The sequence below is a fragment of the Pseudophryne corroboree genome, chromosome 6 (assembly GCF_028390025.1).
Source record: "Pseudophryne corroboree isolate aPseCor3 chromosome 6, aPseCor3.hap2, whole genome shotgun sequence".
Lineage (NCBI taxonomy): Eukaryota > Metazoa > Chordata > Amphibia > Anura > Myobatrachidae > Pseudophryne > Pseudophryne corroboree.
Window position 1 is genome coordinate 300,041,960 of NC_086449.1, and position 20,752 is coordinate 300,062,711.

At 45.4% G+C, this 20,752-nt stretch overlaps 1 protein-coding gene and 1 pseudogene across 1 annotated transcript in view; both read left to right on the top strand.

Annotated features, from left to right (window-relative positions):
- MINDY2 (MINDY lysine 48 deubiquitinase 2) overlaps positions 1–20,752 on the top strand; it is a 353,927-nt gene that overhangs the window by 48,961 nt on the left and 284,214 nt on the right. The window contains 1 exon segment of the mRNA XM_063926174.1: positions 5,516–5,573. Coding sequence (XP_063782244.1) covers positions 5,516–5,573 — 58 coding nt within the window.
- On the top strand, positions 15,103–15,221 carry LOC134939056 (5S ribosomal RNA; annotated as a pseudogene).

Here is a 20,752-nt window from a genome sequence, read left to right on the forward strand (position 1 = left end):
TGTGATGACGTGTCAGTGCCGCGGTCACGTGACCTCCGACGTGTCTCAGACCGCTGCGTTGTCATGGCAACCTGACACTCGAGGATTGTCATGGATGTCAGGGATCAACACGGGTGTTGAGGTCACGTAGGAGGCGTGACTTGGGCGTGGGGGTGTGCAAAATTACAGTTAAAACGGGGAAAGAAATATTTACTGATATACATATTTTGCTCAATGCATCCTCTGCTCCATCTCTCTCTCTCTCTCTCTCTCTCTCTCTCTCTCTCTCTCTCTCTCTCTCTCTCTCTCTCTCTCTCTCTCTCTCTCAGTAAAAACAAACAGCCACTGGACAGACAGCATCTCCACCATCACCCGGGACTAAACAGGAAACTCTACTTTGTGGGATCAGCTATACACTGAGTCTGTTGGGGGTGTACGGATCTCTTGTTATTGGTCTAGGGGAGGAAACTTTCTCATTCATGATGAGTCATTGGTCAGTTTGAGGGCTTTTGTTCAAAGTTGCTGGCCTCTGGTTTCCTGTCCACACATGCTACTTTGAATATATTCTTTTGTTCCAGTAAAAGTGACGTCATATTCCTACATTTAATCATATCTACATATGGCAATGTTCTACAACTTAATCACAGGCATCAAATTGACACACACATTCTCAAGCATAGCAACTCATCAGTGTGGAGTTTGGATGTTCTCTCTATGGAATATTTTTAACTTCGACAGTGCAAATACATATATTGTTTTTTGCATGCATGGTAAATGCTGTGTGCTTGTCACAGCCGCTTGAAACTTGTGCACACTACTGGTTGGACAAGAGTTATCGCCGGGACTTCTCCTCTGCAGGCACTTGGAGATGACAACATTTTCAAGCGCAGGTGACCCGGCTCTCCACAGAGTGATAATGGGACTTGGTCGGATGACCCAAGTTACCCATTCACACTGGCTGGATTCCCGGGTCACTGGACCCTGTTTTTTTTTTTTGGGGGGGGGGGGGAGACCCTTTCACAACCTGGGTTTTTGCGGAGGTGTGAAAGGGTTATAAATCTCTCTGTACCACCTGCAGTGCAATATCGTTTTACCAAGGTGCAGCTACTTACTCTTTATTCTCAATTAAGAATCCGCTTCCCCAGTGTTTTAATATTAATATTTTCTTTTTCCCCCACATGACCTTCTCTACCTTCCTTTTCTCCTACAGTGTTCACAGGTTATCCATAGGATAACATTGGGATATGATGAAGCGACAGCAGATTTGCAGCAGTCGGTCAAAGCTTTTCGGTCTCCCAGCATGCAACGGGCCCATCCATATATCCCCGTCTCCTGGCTCAAGCAAATCAGTTTTTTATTTGGTGCAGCAGGAGCCGGACCATGGTCAGAGGGCTGCTGGATTTTAGCAGCCCTAAGCTTTCTTATTTTATTTCTATAGTCTTACTATTTTTTTTCTTGAGTGATTTTTATAAAAAGCGTCTTCTAGGTACCTTTGAAAGAGTCGCTCCAATAACTCTCCGCCAGGTCGCGACAACGCTTACCCACGAGTACAGTGCTGTTTCGGCGGACTTCTTTGTCTGATATACTAGCAGGTCCAGCAGACATTACCAGATGGTGGCCGGAGCATGGGGAGAAGGTAAGGTATCTGTTTCGCTTAGAAGGGGAATACGGACACAGCTGCACTGTTTTGGGAGGAGACTACCAAACAGTCGCTGACGCGGCTGCCACCTCGGGTGCACCAGTGCTAGGCCTTAGGACTCAGAAGCTCCAGGAATAGTATGAAGCCGCGATCCCTAGGGTTGATGTCAGCAGTTGGGAGTCAGATGCTCTCCTGTCGCCCCTCCCCCCGGTTCATGACCAGTTTCCTCCGAGTTTCCCACCATGAATGGTTTCCCGCTTCCGTCTCAGATGCTGTACACGAAGGGGACCCAGTCACAGCATAGGCGGCTGTGTGACGGGTGTGCCTGTGTTCACTATAGGTTCATGGATCGGCATTGTACACGAGTAGCGTCTGGATCCACTCAGCGTTCGCTAACGTATTGATCGGTCCAGCAACACTAACACTCATATCATGTTTTTTTTTGCAATGCTGTGTTAACCTCTCAGGATTTTGTTGAGGATGGTTTGTGTGCAAATTTCTTTGGCTTTCACCAGGGGTTCTTGAAAAATATAAGGCAGATTCAGGTGCAGGTTGATCCTACTTGGGCTATGTTTGCACAGACATCCAGTATTGCTAAACGGATAATTACTCCGACTCCTGTACCAGGGATAGGTTACACTGTTAACCCTTACATGCAGCTCCCCAGCTATGGTGTATCACTTCCAGCTGCAGCCTCTCAAAAGAAATGGTCTGATAAGCCAGTGGTAAGTAAATCTTCATCCTCACAGGCTACACATGTTTCAGATGAGGATTCATCGGAGGATGAAAGCTCAATAAACTCTGCTTCGGCATACGAAGAGGAGGAGGAAGGTCTCAGCTTAGTGGATATAGCTGAACTAATTAAAGTAAATTGATACCAGGTAGGCACTCAAAACCACAGAGGCAACCTTAGTAAAAACACAATATTTAATATCCTAATATAATAACAATGATATTTTTTTTAAAACATTTGAATCTCAAATGAGCTGAATAACAAATGTGTGTGACAGCTCTACAGGTGTACAGATTGCATGAATATAGGGATTCCCTGGAAGTCCCAAAGTGCTATGAGCAATTGATATATATAATCATTATAATTACCGCTGTTGATGGTATTGGGCGGAGACTCTCAGAAAAAGTTCAGTCAGTCTCTAACACCTTAATCCAATAGGTAGCCCGTAATAAAAGGCTATATATGTCCTCCGTCTATATGATCACAATAGCAAAGTATCAGAGGGGTTGAATTTGGCTCACAGTAATGGATGAATTGTTAAGTGCCAAGATTGAATCAGTATCAAACAGCTCACTGGAATTTGTTGCTGAGCAGTGGGCAATATAAGCTACATATGCAGGAGCTGCAGGGTTCGTCTTTTCACTTGGCCGACCGCAAATGGAGCGGTGCAGATGGTCACTGTGCACGGCTGCAGGGAGTTACTGCGCACAGCCGCTGATGGCTACGCGGTGGGTACGTCAGTGCAGAAAAGCTGCTGTGATGGTGGTGAAGGGAGCCAAATGAATGCCTAGTTTGGAACGAGCAGTATACTTCTCCTATGCACAATGGTGGTCCCACGGGTACCTTTCTCTGTTTCCTCAATGCGTTTCTCCACACACAGGACGGCTTTGTCAAGAGGCAGATTCCTCAACCATCAGGGAGGAACTCGCAGCCGAAAAGCGATGAAGGAGGTAAGTCACATACTAAAGTGGGCAGAACTTCATCATCCAGCCTTGTCCACAGTGTTCGTTCCTGGAGTCCTAAACTAGGAAGCAGATTTTCTCAGTCGACACGCCATTCAGGCAAGCGAATGGGCTCTACACCCGGAGGTCTTCCAGACCCTAGTAGACAAGTGGGGGTTGCCAGAGATAGATCTCGTGACATTCCGTCAGAACAACAAAGTTCTTGCATACGGGTCAAGAACAAAGGATCCCAGAGCGATCTTTGTGGATGCCCTGTCAGTGAGATGGGACTTTCATCTGGCTTATGTGTTTCCTCCAATCACCCTATTACCCATGATGGTGAGAAAGATAAAGCAAGGAAAGGGTGCCGTGATACTAATAGCTCCGGCTTGGCCCAGAATCATTGATACACAGATCTGTAGAGAATGTCGATGAATGCTCCGTCAACGTCCAGATCTGATGATGCAGGGTCCTTGTTATCACCGATATCTGGATCGACTGTCTTTGACGGCGTGGCTCTTGAAACCTCTATACTGAAGTCAAGAGGATTCTCGGAACAGGTAATACAAACAATGCTCAGAGCAAGGAAACTTTCCTCAGCTCACATTTATCACCGAATATGGCAAACCTATATTCATTGGTGCAGTGAACGGAAAATGGACCCGAAGTCTTTCAGAGTTTCCAGTGTCTTAGCATTCCTTCAGGCAGGAATGGATAAATGTTTGAAGGTGACTACCTTGAAAGTGCAGGTGTCAGCATTGACTGTATGGTTCCAAAAGAAAGTTGCCTACTTACAGGATGTGCATACTTTTTTTCCCAGGGAATGCTGTGCATTCAACCTCCTTTTGTTCCTCCTACAGTGCCTTGGGACTTTAAATTTAGTCCTGAAGGCCCTTCAAATTGCCCCATTTGATCCGCTTAACAAAGTGGATCTTAAATGGTTAACCGCTAAAGTTCTCTTTCTATGACCATGACGTCAGCTTGAAGAGTTTCAGATTTAGGGGCATTTTTTTAATCCAGGTAAATCAGTTCTCAGAATTAGATCTGGGTATCTTCCCAAGGTGGTATCTAAATCCACCTTAACAAAGAAATTGTAGTCCTGACTTTTCAGGTACTGGGCCTTTCTGCGGGAGATGCAGCGCTGTACGTGGTCCATGCCTTAAGGAGCTACGTGGATCATACCAGTGCCATCAGAAAGACAGATTCTCTCTTCATTCTCTACGGATTTCACAAGAGAGGATGGCCTGCTAATAAGCAGACACTGGGAAGGTGGCTTCGGATGACTATTTCAGAAGCATATTCTCAAGCTGATCTCTATGTTCCGGGTAATGTCTCTGCTCACTCTACTCGTAAGGTAGGTCCATCATGGGCAGCACAGTGTGGTGCTTCAGAACCGATATGTAAGGCAGCCACATGGTCTTCCATTAACACATTCATTAGACATTTTGCCATGGATACCTTTGCCTCTCATGACGCTGAATTCGGGCGAAGGATTCTCTTGTCCAATTAGGAGCGTCCCCACCACTAAATTGCTTTGGGAAATCCCATTGTTATCCTGTGGATAACCTGTGGATCCTGCCGGAGAAATATACGTTATGGTAAGAACTTACTGTTGATAACTGTATTTCTCCTAAGTCCACAGGTTCCACAGGGATCCCACCCTGACGCACCTGATTTGAGGATCCTTTTACTCACTAACCTCTTCCTTCTTGTACGGAAGTGTGTGTATGTGTGTTCTTCTCGCCTGATTAGGGTTATCTATGATGCTCCTGCCTTGAGCTTTGGAGTACAACTGATTTGCCTGAGCCAGGAGGTGGAGCTATATGGATGGGTCCGTTGCATCCTGGGAGACCGAAAAGCTTGGACCAATTGGTGCAAATCTGCTGTCGCTTCATCATATCCCAATGTTATCCTGTGGGCTTAGGAGAAATACTGTTATCAACGGTAAGTTCTTACCATAACGTATGTTTTAAATTTGCTCTTAATTGTCAATTATCGAATCGTGTTCAAATATGAAGTAGCTATTGTCATAAATATTTGTAAATAAGGGGCCCATATATTAGGCAAGTATCTGAGCAATTCCCCATACTCCTGACAGACAGGGTCTATTATTATTATTACATTACTGCAGTGTATTAGGAGGAATACCAAGTATGCTTTGTAAATGAAATGTTAAGTTAAGATTTTATTACCATTATATTTCAGTTATATATTTTTTTGCAGGTGAAATTACCTCCCATGATGGAGATTATCACGGCAGAGCAACTCATGGAGTATCTGGGTAAGTGAAAATGTTTTTTTATAGAAAGAGACAGCTCTCATCTGCTATAGTAATCATTCAGATATACTTGGTATAAATTAAATCTGCTCTTTTTTGTCACTTGATAAATTGGAAAGTTAGCGAGAAGTCTATATGCCACCACTGGGTAACTGATCCCAGCCTTGCCAGATCTTGTGAGACTGTGTGGCTCATGCCTCAGCAGAGCAGATTAGGAAATGTATAATGATCTGTCATGCACGAACGGCATTGTAATCAGCCACCTGTATTGTATGTTTTCCCTCGCAGTCCATTGAGGTGTGATGGAAAACTTGAATTGATCACTTGCCCTTTTGAGTATTACACTGAGAAAATGTATAACTTTGACTTGCCAGTATCATTAAGGGACACCTATGTCATTATGCACGATAAATTCTCTCTTATCTGAGAGATTATTTTTATATAGTCCAGTAATTTCTTTTTATTTTTTTATTTTTTATGTTTCAGTGATCGCCATTGCATTTGCACTCCCTTGTTGTGTTAGGTATATTATAGGGTAATTTAGTGACAATATAACAATATATGGGACTACAATGCTGTTTATAGCTTTCCTTGTTAGTATAAATCTTATTGGCAAATTAGCTCTTGTTCTGATGGAAACTACTGCGTTGTCAGTTCACAGAAGAATTACTATTTGAGTTGTAAAATCACCTTTTTTTTTTTTTTTTTCCCCAATTCATTTTTGGTGGCAGAGTCTCACATACATACAGAAAATGCATGGCGAACATCTAGAAAACAAGGTGAACAACGTATGAATGTAAACATAATTGACACAAAGATGAAAAGAAGAAAAACAATGTCCTTGAGTGTTCTGGTTCCCAGGGATTTCAGAGAACAGAAATTGCTTTTCTGTTTGTGTTGTCCTTATTGTGTACATGAAGAGAAACCTTTCATTTGTTTTTGTGGGTTTTTCAGATAATTTTAGTATGATCAGCTCCACCACAAAGCAAACTGGCAATTCTCTCTGACTTTCAGCTTATTGCTTACTGTTTATAGTGTATGTCTCTGCTCTGCCAGATCATAAACTGTGAAAAAATTGAATTTTCTTGAAATGCTCTAATTGCATAATAAAAGATGCTAGCATAATGGCAGGGTCACAGATAGAGCTATAATGACATTTTAAGTGTGAAATAATGAAGTGTCCATGTTAATTAAAAAAAATCCTCAAACCTATTAACAATTGGCAGTTTGTTAGAACAGTGTAATTGCAAAAATAGGTATCGTCTTCGTATAGCAGATACCATAAGCAGCAGCAGTTACTACATCAGAAGAAATAGCACCCTTCAGGCTGATGTTTCTCAAATGACCAACTAAGTGTCCGCCATCGAGGATCATATTGAGGAGATTGCCACATTTCAATGGCAGCTTCACGATCCTGTCACTTTACAAGCGCAAGAACTGAAGGCGATGCAGTGTCATCAGGATGACCTCAATAATAGAGGAAGGAGAAACAATCCTATGTATCCGGTGGCTACCGGAGGATGTACAGTGCTCTGGAATTGTCAACGCTCTCACCAAGATCCTCAACGAAGTCACCGATGTGAATCCGGTCAACATCTTGTTTGAGCGGGCTTTCCGGGCACTGCGCCCAAAGGGTCTTTCATATGAGGCTCCCAGGAACATTATATGTTGCCTCCACTATTCCTACGTTAAGGAGGGGGTCATTACCAAGGCCCGCAAGCTAGATAGTCTGGAATTCAGTGGTGCAGTTTACAAATTTTTACTGACCTTGGGTGGCAAACACTCTAGCAGTGCCGTTCCCTCAGGCCTCTTACGGATGCCTTGAAGGAGAACGGCATAAGGTTCTGTTGGGGCTTCCCTTTAAGTATCCAGGCTTCCCACGAAGTCTGACAGGTGTCCTTGCAAACACCAGATGACTTGGACAATTTCTGTACTGCACTGTCCATAACCAAGCCTCTACTAGTGGAGTGGATTGGATGCAATGCCATTGCCGGTTTGACTTGCCGCAGCTCGCCTCTCCTCGTGCTTCATGGACCCCTGTCAGTAACCGGAAGCGGGGTACATCATCTACGCCTTTGGGCCAAGTGGAACTTGATACTACTTGGACTTCCCAGTAGGTTCCATTTCCACTTCCATTATGTAGGTCCTGAGATAGTAGTCCTTCCACTTCCATTATGTAGGTCCTGAGGTAGTCTCTTCGTGACTCTGCCTTCCATAATTGGGCCACCTGATTGCCCGTGTTACCTCTCCGGAGGTTTGCTGTTTGTTGGGAGTAGTGTATACTGTCCCTTCCTACCCCCCCACACACTTTTTATCACTGCACCTGCATTAATACATTCCATGGTTTTATAATGTTTTCATAACTGTTCATGCAAATAAATCCTTGCTGTATATCTTCTATATATTCTCTATTTTGACGCAGGGGTACTCTTACTTGCTTTCGACTGACTAGTAAGTGTATGCCCAATGTCTCATGTATTTGCTTACTGTTATCCTGGGCGGTGTTGTCTCTGCCTTACCTCAGTTGGGTCGGTCCGCCGTCCTACATTGGACTTTAAGCGATGGATGTCAGTCCATGTGGCCCAATGGCGGCTATCTTAACAAATCACGGTGTCTTTTGATGTTATTGCATTTTAGTCTGTATGTTTTTGTTCTCTTGTCTTTTTGTTGCTTCTTCTTTTCTCCTTTCTTTCTTTTCTCTCTACTACCTCCTCTCTCATCATCACCTCGTGGTGCTCTTTGTCCCGGTCAATGTCTATGCTTCCTCATTTTGGTGGTAAGTTCATGTATTTTCTTTTACCCATTTTCTGGTGTGAATTGAGCTGCCATGTCGTCCTCTGATATTAAGCGATGTTCCTTAAATGTGAAGGGGATTGATATTTCCGAAAAACAGTCCACCTTGTTACGTGAGCTCCGCGCAGAACGTGTGGATGACGCCTTTGTTCAAGAGACGCACTTTAAGTTTCAGGCCTCCCCTAAAGTGGGTAATTATTATTATCCCTCTGAGTAAGTACCTCGGGGTGGCGATTTTGCTCTCCCGCTGACTCCCGGTTACTGACATATCACACTTTGTTTTAGAGGAAGGTACAGGTCAGGTTCTCAAATGCAAAATCTATAATCAGTTGTATACTTTTGCCAATATATACTGCCCTAATCAAAACCAAAGACCGTTCCTTGCCAAGATCTTACAGCATTTAGATCATCTCAAGGCAGGCTGTTTGATTTTAGAGGAGGACTTTAATTGGTCCTTAGATCCAATGATTGCTCACCCTCATCTCCCCGACGTTTGACATGCAACTTCTGCGTGAGTACCGTCTTATGGAGAACGCAACACCCAACTGAGGAGGATTTTCTGTTTTTCTCCCCTCCCCATACTATATACTCACGTCCAGACTATTTTGTAGTGGACCATATGTTTTTGCATCTCTTTCCCTCCAGCACTATCTGTCACATATCCTGGTCAGATCATGCCCCGGTGTATGCGTCTGTTAATCATTCCCCAGCTCCCACTAAACCATGGACCTTGCGGTTTAATAATTCATTGGTCAATGACCCTCTCCTTAAAGCCCACCTTGCCTCCACCATATCTGATTATATTGCAGATAACCATGCCACAGATGTTAGCATCACATTTTGGGAGGCACACAAATGCGTAGTTCGGGTCAAGTGAATACAGCTGGGTTCTCCGTTTAAAAAAGGAGCGAGTTGCTCAAAGACAACAGTTTATTGACCGTATTTCAGGCCTTGAAACCTCCCACCAGTCCTTGCTTGATGCTGGGGTCCTACTGGAACTAACTGAGGCCCAGCAGGCGCTCAAACTTCTGCGGGCTAAAACCAAATTAGAAATGACTAAATGTCACCATAAATTGTAACTTTGGGGCAATAAGTCAAGTTCTATGCTTGCTCGGGTGTTAAGGTCTCATAGGCTGCAGTATTATGTCCATTCCATCTGGGATGCTGGGGGTGGGGGGGGGGGGGGGGGATGCTGTACACACTTTCTCAGGTCATGAAATCTTTCCAAAAATATTATGCATCTTTATTCAACCTGAAGAAGGATCAATCCCTCCATGCCCTTCCTGATTTGAAAGTTCTGATCCAGGACTGTCTTACAGAGATGAAATTTGGTGAGGGTGACTTGGATATCCTGGAACAGCCTTTCAATACAGAGGAGTTGGAGGCGACCCTATCTGCTACTCCAACTGGAAAAAGTCCGGGTCCGGACGGCTTCCCTGTAATCTATATATCCTTTAAATTGTCCCTCCTACCTTTTTATTTCTGAAAGCGTGCAACTCCATTTCCTATGAGACAGCTCCCCCCACCACCATCCCCAATGCTCTTGAAGACCATATATCTGTGATGCCAAAGGAGGATAAGGACCCTGCTTAGTGCTCGAGCTATAGACCTATCTCTTTTAAACTGTGATGTGAAGCATTTAGCTAAGTTGCTTGCAATCCGGTTGTGTCCCCTTCTCCCTGTGGTGGTACATGGGGATCAGGTGGGATTCATTATTCATTATTGGTCGAGAGTCAAAAAACAATACGTTAAAGATCATTGATCTTATCCATCTTGCTCTGGTGGGAACTTCCCACATGATTCTCTTGTCCACTGACACGGAGAAGGCCTTCGATAGAATTGACTGGCAATATATTGAAGGTCTTCTCGGGAACATGGTTTTGGTCCGACCTGCCTTTACCGTATTCAGGCCCTATATAGATCCCCCTCGCTTAGAGCCTGTGTGAATGGTGCCCTTTCAGACCCCTTTCTAATATGGAATGGAACGAGGCAATGGTGTCCTCTGTCCCCGCTTATATTTGTGCTCTGCATGGAGGTGTTGGCGAGGGCAATCCGGGCCAACCCAAGCATCCATGGTGTGCGGGCTTGTAATTGCGAGTATAAACTGGCATTATATGCTGATGATCTCCTCGCTACTATGACTGATCCAGTGACTTTTTTTTTTTACCCGCCCTCATGCAGGAATTTCATAGATTTAATTCTTTATCAAACTTTTAAGATTAATTACAGCAAATCGGTAGCTCTGAATATCTGAACTCCTCCGCGAGGCTTTTATCTCTATATTCCTGTGGCTGGGAAATCTGTAGTGAAGTCAAGTTGTTAGATCGTGGGCATAATCCGAGACTGCTCTCTGTATCTCACCACTATATAGTAGTAGGTAGTGGTGACCTCCTTATTTGATCCCCAGGCCAGTGGCTAGGTATGTCCCAATTGTGATTCCGCCTGAGTCCCAATGTCTGTGTGTGGCTGCAGCTCTAAACACACCGATGATGAGTACTGGTTTTATCCTACAGGCGGGCTGGGACCCCTCAATAATCAGTAGTGGATAGTTGAATACCTCCTTAGCAGTGGCAGCTTTCAGTAATAACAAGCAAAGTAGCAGCTGCAAGCTTTAGTGGGTCATTTTGTATGGGGTCGGAAGGGTCATCGACTCTCCCAGTTGGTCCTGATCTGTAATCGTGTGGTGGGGGGTCTCCAGCTACCCTATTTCCTTAGCTATTACCATGCTGTCCACTTAGCAGGGTCCTTGAGATGTCCCGACTCCCTGCTAGTAAGCAATGGCCACTAATTGCAGAGTCTGCCATTGACACCCCCTCACGCATTCTTCCATGCCTCCAGAGAATCCCTCGCACCAGGCACCCCACCTTAGACCCAACTCTCAACTGTTGCAAGAAATTTAAACATTTGGCATCTTTTAGCCCAGGTCCTTCACTACCCATGCCCTTACTACATAACCCGGACTTGCCTCCAAGCCCCCTTACCTGTCTCCCTTGTTAGTCTGGTCTAGGGCTAGTGTCTCCTGACTAGGTCATTTCATGGGACTGGATGGTGTCCGTTCCTTTGCAGACCTGCAACAAATCTTTGTGCAGGCATACCGCTCTTTCTGGGCCTATTCACGACACTTGCATTATATTGCCTCGTTACCGGCCTGTGTAGATGGGTGGAACCCGATGCCATTTGAATCTTTGTTTCAAGGTGACCACAACACTTAGTTTCTCTATTATATACACATTGTCTCGCCAGTCTTTCCCTTCAGCCTCCCCTATTTGTCGTGGCCTGACAAAGAGACTTACAGAGGTAACTTTATCTGCTCACCAATGGTCTTGGGTGTACCATTTCACCTTTGCCAGCTCTCCTTCTCTCCAGTTATTAGAAACACAATACAACTTTATTTGTAGATGTTACTGCTGCCCTGATCGTGTCCACCAAATGTTTCCGAGTATGTCCGCAGTCTGCATGGAGATGTGGCCAATCGCAGGGCACCCCCCTCCACATATGGTGGCAATGCCCAGTATTGTCTGGCTTCTGGCAGCAGGTCCAGTCTATCACTCGACAACTCACTGGCTACCCAGTCCCTGAGACTCCGGAGTTTTGGCTTCTTAGTCTAATGGATATCTCCTTATCCCAATTCAAGAAATCTGTACTGCGACATCTTATGAACGCTGCTGAAGCCACTATTCCATGCTTCTGGCGGTCTGCTATGCAACCCCCCCATTTCCAAGTGGTTCTGAAGGATTGACTTTTATATTGCCATGGAATACTTTACTTACTCCTGAAGCCAATCCTCATCCCAGTTTACCGCTACCTGGTTTGAGTGGTTGAGCTTCAAAGAAACACTGACATATGCTGCTCACATGATAACTCTGCCCTCCATCGTACCATATGGTTGTGATGAGGATATTTTCTCTCCTTACTATTCTATCTTATCTCTAATCTTATGCCTTTCTTTTTAATTATTCTTTTCCTTTTGCCTCTCTTCTATACCTATTTGATTCAGCTCCTTCTTTCACTCTTGGTTCTATAAATTTCTCTTTTTATTTTCTTTCCGCTTGATCCACAGGTTATCCACAGGATAACCTTGAAATATGATCTTGCGACAGCAGATTTGCACTAATCGGTATCCATATATCCCCGCCTCCTGGCTCAGGCAAATCAGTTTTTTATTTTTTATTTTTTTTTGGTGCGGCAGGAGCCGACCATGGTTAAGAGGGCTGCTGATTTTAGCAGCCATAAGCTTTAATTTATTTTTATAGTCTTACTTTTTTTTTTGAGCGATCTTTCTAAAAAGTGTCTTATACTTACCTTAGAAAGAGTCGCTCCAACCACTCCCCGCTGGGTTGCGACAGCGCTTACCCATGAGTACAGTGCTGTTTCGGCGGGCGTCTGTATCGGATTTACTAGCAAGTCCAGCAGACGTTACCAGTCTGTGGCCGGAGCACGGGGAGAAGGTAAGGCATCGGTTCCGCTTAGAGGGGGAACACTGACATTGCTGCACTGTTTTGGGAGGAGAGTACCAAACAGTCGCTGACACAGCTGCCACCTCGGCTGCACCAGCGCTTGGCCCTAGGGATTACAGGATCCAGGGGTAGTATGAGGCTGCGATCCCTAAGGTTGATGTCAGCAGTGGGGATTCAGACGCTCCCTTGGTCGTACCCCCCCCCCCCCCCCCCCGGTTCATGACCAGTTTCCTCCGAGTCTCCTGCCATGAACTGATTTCCTGATTCCGTCTGAGATGCTGTGTTTCTAAGGGGACCCAGTCGCAGCATCGGCGGCTGCGTGACTGGTGCGTCAATGTTAACTTGGGCATCTGTGTTCACTGTAGGTTCACGGGGCGAGTGTGTACAGCGTCTGGATCCACTCAGCGTTCGCTAAAGTATTGATCAATCCTGGAAGCGGGGTGAGTCTCCCTGTATTCCACTCCACTGAGTCTGGTAATACAGCACTAAGTCTCTATCTACCTTTTTGAGTACGAATAGTTGGATAAGTGCCTAATGCATAGGAGTCTGATAACTATTGCTGTTTTCTTTCGCTGTGCGACTGAATACGGTTAAATCCTATTTAAGGTAATGCAGTAATAAGTCTCTCCTACGTGCTTCTATTGCTTATTATACTAATGTATAACCTGTGACTGATTGCTAGTGTGATTGCTGACTTTACTATAATTCTGTCAGTTTTTCTGTGTATTCCGATCCTCCGTGCTGGTGCAAAGCAGGGTAGGGTGGGATTGTATGTCACTTTAACAAATTTTGATATTATTACAGTCACGAATTGTGTAGTAACACTGTACAGGTGTGTGATTTGTTTATCGTGTCTAAGAGCGGCAAGGGTGAGGAAAATACAGTTTCCACAGCAGCACCAACACTCATTTCATGTTTGTCTTGCGAAGCTGGGTTAACCTATCAGGATCTGGTTCAAAAGGGATTATGTGCAAAATGTTTTAGTTGTCACCGAAGCCTCTTGAATTACTGAGGCAAGCACAGGTTCTAGTTGAACCTTCATGGGCTACTTTGCACAGACATTATCCAATATAGCTGAATAGATAATGCCATCTCCTATACCAGGGATAGGTTACTTTATTAACCCTTACATGCACCATTCATTCTGAGGTTTATCCACCTCGGGAATTAGCAGCCTTTCAATAAAAGCAGGCTGAAAGGCCGGTGATAAGTAAATCACATAGACATGAACATCTTCAGTTTACACATGTCTTAGATGAGGACTCATTGCACTTTGGAGGAAGGTCTCAGCTCAGTGGACATACCTGAGCTAATTAGTGCTATGTAAGCCATTCTATACTTAGAAGAGGCAGCAGAGCCTGTGTTAAAAACTAAGGCAACTGTGTTTTAAATGTCCCAAAAACAGCTGATGGAAATTGTGCAAGAGGTCTGAGTTGCGCCCAGTAAGAAGTTAGAATTCCAAATAATGGAATTCCAATTATCCTCGTCCAGCTAGGGACTGTTTAAAAAAGGGAGGTGGCTCCCAAAGTAGGTTCGCATGTCATAGATTGCTGCGAAAATCTACATTACTTCTGCTTTCAACATAAATAAAGGATGTCACGGATAGGAGTCAATGGTTTTTTAAAAAACATTTTTTTTCCTTGTCTTGGGCAATCATTAGACCAGCCATGGCTTCAGCCTGGATGGTGTAAGCAGTGGCAGCCTATGCTGATGCATTGAAGGAGGATCTTTCAGTGGCATCTAGAGAGCAAAAATCCCATATTGCACATATCAAACAAGCCGCAATAAGCAGCCCTGGATATGGGTACAATTGCCTCTCGGGCATCAGCTTCGGCAGTAGCAGCTCGCAGAGTGGGTTGGCTATGTACATGTTAAGCTGACTCAGAGTCCAGGTAGGTTCCTTGTTTACTAGAGTTATTCTTTTTGGTAAAGAATCAAACAGTATTTTGGAGTCTGAAGCAGACTCCCTAGAAAGTGGAGTCTCCTTTCGCACATAAATTCAAGCCTAGTTTCCAGCTTTTTGGTCCTTTCGGAATCAAGGAAAAGCCAAAGGAAAGGATGGTATTGGCAAACGGTCCCAATACAGCAAGTCTGGTAAGACTAAAAGGTATTGGTCTACCAGTGGACCGGGTTTTCAAATCTGAAGATAAGCCATCAACCTGATGGTGCAGGCCTCCACCTGGGAGAAACCAGGGTGGGAGGCTGACTTTTTCTGTTTGCACAGATCTGGCAGCAGTCTAATACAGATGCCTGGGTGCAAGAAGCGGTATCTCACGGTTATTATCTACAGCCACACCACACTGGACATGCCCAATCTTATCTGATCTTGGAAGCTAAGCAGTGTTGGTCCTGGTTAGTAATTGGATGGTAAACCACCTGGGAATACCAGGTGCTGCAGGTGTTTTCAAGAAACACCCTCATTAAATGTTTGTTCCAGCCCGTCTTCAGTGTAAACGAAGACCAGGGCTTTGCAAGAGGCAGTTCAGGAGTTGCTTCAGTCAGGAGTGATAATGCCAGTTCTTCCTGCATAGCATGGACAAGGTTGTTTTTAGTCCAGAAGCCAAATGGGTCGTTTCGGCCCATACTCTATCTCAAAGCGCTGAACAAGTACATTTGGGTACCTCTGTTTCATATGGAGACTTTACGTTCCATAATTTTGGCCATGGAGCCAGGGGATTATATGGTATCCCTGGATATCCAGGATGCTAACCTACATGTTCCTATAGCACTGTCCCATCAGCGCTATGTCGGGGTTGCTATCCTCCAGCATTATTTTCAGTTTCAGGCCCTACCATTTGGACTGACCACAGCTCCCAGAGTATTCATCAAAATTATGGTGGTGATGGCATCTTATCTCCGTTTGCAGGGGATAAGGATTTTAGAAAATCCATACCTCGACGACTTATTAATTCTGGCACAGTCTTCGGAATTATTCAGTGTCCTCTGCAACAGACAACAGCTTGTTACAGAGATACGGTTGGCTCATAAATTGGGCAAAGTCGTCTCTGGTTCCGTCACAACGGATGACTCACTTGGTGGCTGTGTTGGAATTGGGTATTCAGAGAGTAATTTTACTTCTGAACAAAATATCCAAAATTCACTTAAGGATTCAGGAGTTGCTACACAGTCAAATGGTATCCATTTATGCGGTAATGCTTGTGATGGGTTTGATGGTGTAGACATTCAACATGATGGAGTATACTCAGTTCCACTTAATACATCTGCAACATTTAATCCTTTCCAAGTGGAAAGGTTTTTCGTCAGACAATAAAAGCGCAGATTATGGTATTTCCTCTGGAAGTTAGGAAGTCAATAGCCTGGTGGCTACAGACATCCTATCTGGACAAATGGAGGCTCCTTTGGTTTCAGATTGGGAAACTGACAATGGATGCCAGCCTGCAGGGCTGGGGAGAATTGTCAGGAAGCAGTTGTTTCCAGGGGCAGTGCACCAAGGAAGAAGGTTGCCTGCCAATAAATATAGTGGATCTTCGGGCCACATATTTGGCATTTATTCAGTCAAAGAATATTCTCCTGATGAAACCAGTTCGAATCCGCTCGGACATTGAAATGGCAGTAGCGTACCTCAACCATCAGGGAGGAACTCGTAGCCAAAACACAATGAAGAAGGTAAGTTACACCTTAAGGTAGGCAGAACGTCATTGTCTGCAGCATTCATTCCGGGAGTCCTAAACTGGGAAGCGGATTTTCTCAGTCGACAAACCATTAATGCAAACAAATGGGCTTTACAGGCCAGGGTCTTATAAACTCTGGTAGCTAGTGGGAGTTACCGGAGGTAGATCTCATGGCGTCCCATCAGAACAACAAAGTTTCCGCATACGGGTCAATAACAAAGGATCCAAGAGCGACCATTGTGAATGACTTGTCAACTTTCGTCTGGCTCATGTGTTTCCACCAATCGCCTTGTGATCCCAGGTGATGTGAACGGTAAGACAAGATAAGGGTGCCGTGATACTAATAGCTCCGGCTTGGTCCAGAAGACATTGGTACGCAGATCTGCAGAGGATGTCGATGGATGCTCCATTCCTACTCCTTCAACATCCAAATCTACTGTCATAGGGTCCTGATTATCACAAACACCTGTATCAACTGTCTTTGATGGCGTGGCTCTTGAGACTTCCAGCCTGAAGGCAAGATGATTCTCACAACAGGTAATTCAAACTATGCTCAAAGTAATGAAACTTTCCTCAGCTCGCATTTATCACCAAATATGGCAAGCCTATATTCAATGGTGCAGTGATCAAAAATTTGACCCTTGGTTTTACAGAGTTTCCAGAGTCATAGCATTCCTTCAAGCAGGATTGCATAAAGGTTTATTGGTGGCTTCCTTGAGAGTCTAAGTTCAGCATTGACTGTATGGTTCCAAAAGAAAATTGCTATACTTGCAGGATGTGCAAACTTTTTTCCAGGGATTGTTGCACATTCAACTTCCTTTGTTCCTCCTACAGTGCCTTTGGACTTAAATTTAGTCCTAAAGGCCCTTCAAGTTGCCCCATTTGAACCACTAAAAAGAGTGGATCTTAAATGGTTGACAGCTAAAAGTTCTCTTTGTACTGGCTATTGCTTCAGTTAGAGTTTAAAAAAAAGGGGCATTGTTATGTCGCCCTCAATTTCTGTTTAAAAAAAAATAAAAAAATTTAATCCAGAGAGCTGTTTTTAAAACCAAATTTGGGTATCTTCCTAAGGTGGTGTCTAACTTCCACCTTAAGAAAGAAATTGTAGTCTCTATCTTCCAGGGGCCGGACCTCTCTACAGGAGATGCATAATTGGACGTAGTCCGAGCATTAAGGATCTACGTGGATCGTACCAGTGCTATCAGAAAGACAGACACTCTCTTCGCTCTCTATGGATTTCACAAGAGACGATGGCCTGCTGATAAGCAGACCCTGGCGAAGTGGCTTCGGATGAAAATTTCAGACGCATACTCTCAAGCTGATCTCCCTGTTTCGCTTAATGTCTCTGCTCATTCTACTTGTAAGGTAGGTCAATTATGGGCAGCACAATGTGGTGCTCAGTGCCAGATTAAGGACCAAACGGGCCTGGAGCTGAAATTTATGAAGGGCCTATTGTATACCGTCACAGTGGGAGTGACCAGCAACAGCAGGATTGTGACTAGGGGTTGTGTCACGCAGGGTCCGCCACACATTGATCGCTCGCTAGTTACTTTTAGCAGCCGTACAAACGCATAGTTGCCGCCCATGGGGGAGTGTATTTTCGCTTTGCAAGTGTGCGAACACCTTGCAGCCGAGCTCTGCAAAAACATTTTGAGCAGTTTCTGAGTAGCTCTGGACTTACTCAGCGCTTGCGATCACTTCAGTCTTTTTGGTGCCGGAATTGACATCAAACATCCGCCCTGCAAAAACACGGACACGCCTGCGTTTTCCCTACCACTCCCAGAAAACGGTCAGTTGCCACCCATAAACGCCCTCTTCCTGTCAATCTCCTTGCGATTGGCTGTGCGAATGAATTCTTCCCTAGATCCATTGCACAGCAACGATGCTCTTTGTACTCGTACGACGCGCGTGCGCATGCGCAGCTTTGCAGTTTTTTTACCTGATCGCTGCGCTGCAAAAATCTGCAGCGAGCGATCAACTCGGAATGACCCCCATTGTCCCTTGAGTCTGCCAATAATTACAGCAGCCAGTCTCAAGCCAACAAGTAACTAACTGCAGGTTATTTTTGGCTTGAGAGCGGCTGCTGTAATTGTTGGTGGTCTTGAAATTGGTCCGGAAGGGGACCGAAGCATTGACAACCGTTACTACAGCATGTGATGCAGGTTATACTGTTTCTGGTGGTATTACATTTCCATTCTTTCTTCTATATCTATCTATCTATCTATCTATCTCTCTCTACATAATAGGGTTGGGTATGTGTTACCGGCGGCTGGGATCCCGGCTACGCTCACCACAGGTTCTATTTCCACTCTATGGGTGTCGTGGATACCCACGAGTGGGAATAGTCCCTTTTAGTCGACATGCCAACTGTCGGGATTGTCAGGCTTCGGGATGCAGGGGGAGCTATTGTGACTGGTGATCACATAACTACATCCCATATATATCTATATATATCTATAGCTCTATCTCTTTCTCTCTCTCTCTCTCTCTCTATATATATATATATACGATACGCTGGTATATTTTATTAGTAATAAATCGATACAGTTCAATCAATGTATTGGCCCAGAAGTGAGTATCAAAACAATCTAAAAACATATTAAGGATGGTGATATAGGTGCTGGCCAGTGTCTAATAGAAGTGTGTAGAATGTAATGTGTACGACACATACAACATGAAATATTTGCCAGTATTCAGGGTGGATGTGTGAGGGAAGTGTATGAAGACAGATATGGGCATGGGGAGCACCAGCGGTAAGTAGAAGTTCACTAGGGGAACACTTGTATAGCACTGTCCTTGAGATAATAGCTAGACGTCTGAGTGAGGGCTTGCGGTGTTGTGGTGCCTTGCTGATGTTATATGCCGGCTGACAGGTGGTATAACTTACGGTTGGTTGGAGGTGCACGCCTCTGTCTGTGCAGCAGCTATTTATCCCGGCTTCCCTTAGCAATAAGCAGCAGCCAGATAGCTGTCACGATCTTCCCGGGCCATCTTCACAGAGCCCCTTTTATTCACGTTATGCCAGGTAGAGCCCCTTTTATACACGTTTCACCAGTCCCTTTAATACATGTTGCGCGAGGTAAAGCCAGATATACACACTGCGTAAGGTAGAGCCGTTATACAATCTGTGCCAGGTAGAGCCCGTTATACAAACTGCGCCGGTTAGCCTCTTTTACACACTGTACCAGGTAGAGTCTGTTATACAAACTGCGCCAGGTAGCCCCTTTTATACACTGTGCTAGGTTGCCCCTTATACACTGTGCCAGGTTGCCCCTTATACACATTGCGCCAGGTAGCCCATTATACAAATTGCACCAGCTAGCCGTCACTCACCATTTGGCGCCTGTGGTCCCGTGGCTCTATGCTCTCCTCATACATCCGCCCAGCGTGAAGCTGAAGGGGAGTAAGTAGTGGCAGGAGGTGGCCGGCAGGAAGCCTCCAATAGAGGGGGGTAGTCGGCAGGAGGCAGCGGTGAGGTGCGGGCAGTGTGAAGTGGCCAGGACGGGCCGGCTGGCCGGCAGCAGGAAGTGGTGGGGGGTATTGCGGTGCAGTCAGCAGATGGGTGCTGATGGCGCTGGTGGGGTAACTGCAGCCTCAGGCCAAAGCGCCCCGGGCGAACGCCCTGCTAACCCGCACCTAAAACCGCCACTGGCGGGATCCCCTGAGCTGGAAGACCAGCGACCCTCCACGTACCCCCACCCCCCTGCAGCCAACACTCCGTCGACAACAAAGCCCCTCCCAGTGCACATAGTGCAGCCAAATGCACAAGGACCTCAAGGACCGAGTGTCCACAGACATGCGCCTGAGCATAGCTTCCAATGTGAGCAGCCCAGTCTATGCGCGCAACTAATCCCAGCAACATACCCATGTCACCACAGACACACAAAGTCTGCTCCCCTCGCCTCCCTACACACACAGCCTGTTTCCCCTGTCCCTACACACACCACACACATACAGTACATACATACATACTGTACATACACACAAAGCCTGTTCCACCCAGCACCCTCCCCCCCCTCCCCACCCACAGCCTGTCCCCTCCAGTCACCATAGACACACTCTCACCCTGTTCATCCCAGTCACTACGCACACCCCCAGCCTGTCCTTTCCAACACAAAATCCCTGTTCCCACAGCCCTCCCACTCTCCCCCATTTCCCCCAGACACTGAGCCTTCCGGAATCCGGACACAGCATGAGCACTAGAAAGACCGGGGGCGTGGCCTAATCACGGACCCGTGGCCACGCCCCCTTGAGGGAAAACTACCTTACCTTTATCATTGAGCAAGGATCACTAGCCGCC